The 5,642-nt window shown below is 36.0% G+C and overlaps 1 protein-coding gene across 1 annotated transcript in view; it reads right to left on the bottom strand.

Annotated features, from left to right (window-relative positions):
• The window catches only part of tbc1d22b (TBC1 domain family, member 22B), an 82,504-nt gene that overhangs the window by 28,879 nt on the left and 47,983 nt on the right, over positions 1-5,642 (bottom strand). Inside the window, exon 13 of the mRNA XM_016290506.1 lies at positions 4,636-4,763. Coding sequence (XP_016145992.1) covers positions 4,636-4,763 — 128 coding nt within the window. The remainder of the gene's footprint in view (positions 1-4,635; positions 4,764-5,642) is intronic.

Below are 5,642 nucleotides of genomic sequence, written 5' to 3'. Positions count from 1 at the left end.
TGATTTGAGTTAACGGGTAAAGCTAGAATCACTACGTCACACATGTATGCCATCATCACTGCACTATGGTACTGAAAGAGTACTTGTTTGTTTGTAAGGAATAAGAAAAAGGCAGACAAGACTGCTAAAGAGAGAAAGAAGAGATAGGAAGCCTTAAGAGGATTGAAGACTAAGCAAACAAAAGCAGAAGAAAGAAGCTTTCATGATTAAGTCCTCTTTCCCATAAGAACGCATTCGACATGGGGTTATTCACAGCCAAGCATTCCCTCCTCCACCTCTCAACAGAAGTCATCTCACTAATGGAGGGGACGTGAGATGCAGATGCTTCAGAACATCAGTCAGACATTAACATGACTTTCCTTTTTGTCTTCACAGCTTTTTCTCACTCTCCTTCTTCATTTCTTTCACCCACATCTCTTTCTTTCTGGCCTGGGCTCTTTGTGCACCTCTAATTGATCTTGAGGAGTGAGTCTTTGTGCCAAACGTGCAATTACAGGAGGGACCTGATAAAGGAGCCCAGGAGAAGTTGAGGCTCTTTTCTCTGCCTTTTTGGACAAAACGCCCTCATCTAATCAACTTGCTCTGGTCCGCCGAACATGCAACATGTGTCTGCTCACTGGATAGTGCCAATGAATGGATTCATTAACAATTAATCAGGAACATATTATTCAGTGTTATCAAAAAAGCTTAAAGTGTCATTTGAACAATGGTAGTTTAATGCAAAATGACAATAAAAAGGACTGTAATTAATGCTAGATGGCAACATGAAATCAAAATGTACCCAATCTGCTTGTCTTACTGTGCACGCTTCATCAGTCCATGTTATCATAATGAAAAAATTAAAAATACAAAATGTTTTTAAGCTCATTACGCCATCACAATAAGTAATGGCTGAGCTCATGAATATTAACTGGATCATGCAGATGCTGCTACATAACTGGCCTGCCCACTCAGGTAATTGAATGCATATTCATGAGTCGGCTCTATTAGAAGTTTTGCTTTATATGCACCTCTTGCCAATGCAGCATCGAGCTTCTTTATATTTTACATGACCTTTTACCATTTTGTGTAACATTTTAAAACAAATCTATTCTAACACAAATATCCAAGGTATATTGAAATGAAGATAAAGTCTATAGTATTTGTTGTTTTATGAGTCAAAACTGTAAAGTCAAGAATTTAACATCACAAATAAATTGTGAAAAACTGATGCAAGCAAGAACGTGTATCTAGTGAAAGATATAATGTACACTACTGGTCAAAAGTTTGAAATAAAGATTTTTTTTATATTTTTGAAAGAAGGCCGTAATAACTCACCAAGGCTGCATTTATTTGATTAAAAATACAATAAAAACAGTAACATTGTTTAAAAAAAAAAGCAATTTAAAAAGAACTGTTTTATTTATTTGTTTTATTTTAATATCCTGTGATTGCAGAGAGGAATATTCCATTACTCATGAAATTAATACATTTATTGCATCTAGCCATTTATAATGTTACAAAAACTTTCTATTCATTAAAGAATCCTGAAAAAAAATTCACGGTTTCTACAAAAACATTAGGCAGCAAAAACTCTTTTCAAAACTGATGAAAATTCAGCTCGTCATCACAGGGATAAATTACATAAAACATATTCAAATACAAAACAGTTCTTTTAAAATATAATTTTTCACAATATTAGTTTTTACTGCATTTTATCATCAAACAATTACAATCTTTAACTGATCATATACAGTAATATTAATTACCAAACAACACTGAATATTCCGTTATATTTTGTATTCTGACATACATCACATTAAATGCATTGTGAATGTACAAGGTTTAGGCCATTTCTAAGGATTTGTTCTGAGGGAATACGGCACATTTTTTATTAAACAATTGATCTGCATGTCTCTCTTTGATCTATCATTAAATTTGCATACATTGGTGTGTGAAGGAAGCAGGGCAGGTCACAAGAGATAGTTTATGCATGGCTTAACCTTGAAAACACATACATCATGGCTCAGTTTCTCTCTGTGTGTTAAGCTGGCCTCATTGACACACCTCCCGTGAGGTGGGTGAATGCCACCTTTCCTGCTCGCCCCAACCCTGCTGTGAAAAACGCCTGAGGAAATAAAGACCAAAAAAAAAAATCTGGAACTGTGAAATAAGAACAAATGGAAAATAACCTGGAGGAAAACTGTGCTCGTCAAGCAAGCTCGTCAACATTCAGTAATTTTTTTTCTTACAAAATTTACAAATATGTATAAGAAAAATTGTGTCAAAATCTGTAAAAGGTGTTTTATATGTTGCCTTTAAGGGTCTGATGATCCAAAATGCCCATCAATAATGTTTGGCAACATCACTGATTCAAAACGAACAGAAGCAAATGACATGCAAGCGTGCATAATGGTTCACCGCTCGCCATTTCCTCTCTTGGATTGCACTTGTCACCTGACAACTATTCCCCTTTATCCAATAAAACCCACCTTGTGGAAACGGATCCATGTCAAAACGCCATGCATGAGAAATGGAGTGGCAGATAGACGGAGGCAGATGTAAAGGACAAAGAAATGAGCAAGGAGATATATCAAAAGGAAGTCTGAGAAAGGACATGCAGACGGGACACGAAAGGAAATCAGTGGAAGGAAACTCTTCAAAAGAATATTAATGAATGACAGGAATACGAACAGTGCACACCTTTTTGCCATTTTAACAAGAAAAAAAAATGTATGAGCAGCGTGGTCTTCAAGGACGTGCCACCCATAACCTCTCAAGCATTTGAAAAATTATTTGAAGATCAGCTATCATTCATGGAAGTCTGCATTCTTCCTGGAAACCCCGTAATGGGAGGTGACATAGGGGTGTAAAAAGGCATCAATTAAGGAATTTAATAATCAATTATAATTGCCAAAATTAAAGTATACTAAATAAAAATAACAAGTGGACAATTACCCATAACATACAGCAAAAACAACCAATGAGTCATTCAAGTATGCATTCTAATATTAATTAGGTGGTATAATGATTATTTCCCAAAAAAGTTGGGGAACAGCAAACTTAGAAATTAGCAACAACAATTACTACACCCCTACTTCATTACAGGCGAATTGTGTAGTCAGCACATTTAAAAAATAATTATGAAGTGCACTAAAGTAACTGAACTGAAAAACCAATTCTAAGCACAATTAATTACACTCCCACTAGAGGTTCAAGTTCTGGGCTAGTAACCAAAAGTTTGTAGGTTCAAACAATCAGCTGATCCATGAACCAGCACCACTGTTCTTGATCAAGACACTTAACTCCAGGCCACTTTGAATAAAATCGCCAGATAAATTACAAATTTGACATAGAAGCACATAGGGGTGTTACGAGACGAGACGAGACACGAGACTGGGTTCACGAGAACGAGACGATATGAGATTTGAGATTTTTTTAAAGAAATCCTCAATGATGAAATATATAGGGAAAAATAGTCTTTTATTCTTATTAAAATCATGAATCTTATACATTTTCACATCAATTTAGGAAATGTTTAACAAAAATTACATGTTTAGGGCCCTATGAAATGTTTTATTTTTTCTCACCATATTATTTATATATTTTTTGTTACCAAATTCTGTGTTTTAGCATGTCTAATTATTGGAATGCATAAAACAACTTAATTTATTCATTTTTTTTCTTAAAGTAGCCTTATGCTTTTTTTTCCCCCTCAGAAATTGTGTGTTGTATATTTACATTTTTTCTGGTTATCAAATGAAGGCATAAAACATTAATTTAATTTATCATTTATCTTTTAATTATTGAAAATTAAGCAAACAAGATTTTTTGGCAAACAAAGGCGATTTACTATTAAAATTAAAACACGGAAGAAATGTTTTGTGATTATTCCTTAAAAAATAATGTTTGTTTCATTTTAGTAGTAGGCTATGTACATTCTACTAAAAAATAGTTATAGGCACAATGTCTTCAAATCAAACCGGACTTTTATTTTGACGGGTTGCCGTGAATACCTTTACAGTTATGTGTATGAGATATGATGCTAGTTTTACTCAAATCAAACGCTAAAATGCTCATGAAGTGACTCTTAGAGCAGTTCTGGAGATGTTGTTCATGTGTTTATGTCCCCCTTTAGTGAGACGGCAGACGCTGAAATCACCGTGAGTGTCAGGCGTGCTTCAGTATGTGTGTAGTAAATGAAACCGCGTGTCTGCACCATTCATAAACAGAGACAGGCAGAACATGCAGGATTCAAATTTAAATCGACTTTTGTGGCTTAATATTTACATATACTAGTCCATATCGCGATTTGATTTAAGTGTAATGACCTACTTTTGAGTAATTCATTCAAAATTTGACAAATTCCGTGACATTCCGCGTTAAACTGTGAATTCAGTTTTTATGATTGGATAAAGACTACACTGCGTAATTTTCCAGCTTATCATGCGGCCACTTGCCTGATGTGAACAAAATATCTTACATACCACCACTTGTGAACGAGCCAGTGTAATGCAAATATATCTGAAAGGTCTGTGCGAGGATATAGTCATGTTCTCGCGAGACCAGTCAGATCTCGCGAGATGCATCGGATCTCGTCACACCCCTAGAAGCACATTTTCGGACATGTTTTGGCTGGTGTTGATGCAGCAGTACCTGGTAGGTGTCCCACAGGCGAATGGTACAGCGCAGCGGCAGCTCCCGCATCAGCAGATTATTCATCCAGCGGAAAGCAAACTGCAGATACTCCACCTCACACTTCTGAAAGTGCACGTGGACATCCTCTGTGGGTGTAGAGAAGAAAGCACAGGGGGGTTATATCCATTTGCCGGTAGTTTCGGCAAAGTGCTGCACTGGGAGTAGCTTTTGTAAACCATGTATGGACCCCCATTGTTTAAAGAAACTTGGAAACTCTGGCCCTGAACTAAGATCACCGGCTATTGTTGAATTCTCCCCACACCTGTTTCACTGAATTAACATTATAGACCCCTAACGTCCGTGTAATTATATTCGATTGAATGGAGAGAGGGAGGGAGGGAGAGAGAGAGAGAGAGAGAGAGAGAGAGAGAGAAGGTTGGGTTGGAAAGGAAAAGTAGGGCTGGTGCTTAGCTCATTGAGAGAGGGATTTTTCTGATAAGCTCTCGTTCGGCCTTTGAACGGAATAAGAATGGCTTTCAAAAGCAGCTGTATTGACTAGACTCCTGATAGATATTGATGGAGAAAATGTGACGGGTTTCTGAAAGTACTGAGACCTGAAGTCGGACCTATCAGAAGGAAAAAGGAAACTCTTACTGCTACGAATAAAAGCAAAAATAACATTTCAAAAAAAGGTTTTAATAATGAACGATCTTCGAGATGTTACATAAGGGTTGCATCATAATGGATTCAACTAATGGAGTGAGTCATTGGTGTGAGGATTGAACAATATCACAAATTCACTTATTTCACAATCCCACTTCTTTAAAAAAAACGACAAAAGATTTTGCTCATAATGATTCCGATTCCAGCAAACAAAATGAAAGTATAAAATATTTGCAAACAACTTCTTGTGCCATAACATTGAAACCATTGTCATTTTCTGGAAAATATCTTTTTTTTTTTTTGGTCCTCCGAGATAAAAAAAAAAAAAAAAAAAACTAAACTTTCCAGAAAAATTTTAAAAA

Source organism: Sinocyclocheilus grahami, unplaced genomic scaffold, assembly GCF_001515645.1.
Source record: "Sinocyclocheilus grahami isolate Dianchi unplaced genomic scaffold, SAMN03320097.WGS_v1.1 scaffold259.1, whole genome shotgun sequence".
Lineage (NCBI taxonomy): Eukaryota > Metazoa > Chordata > Actinopteri > Cypriniformes > Cyprinidae > Sinocyclocheilus > Sinocyclocheilus grahami.
Note: the sequence above shows the minus strand (reverse complement) of the source record. Positions and strands in the feature narration are given on the sequence as shown.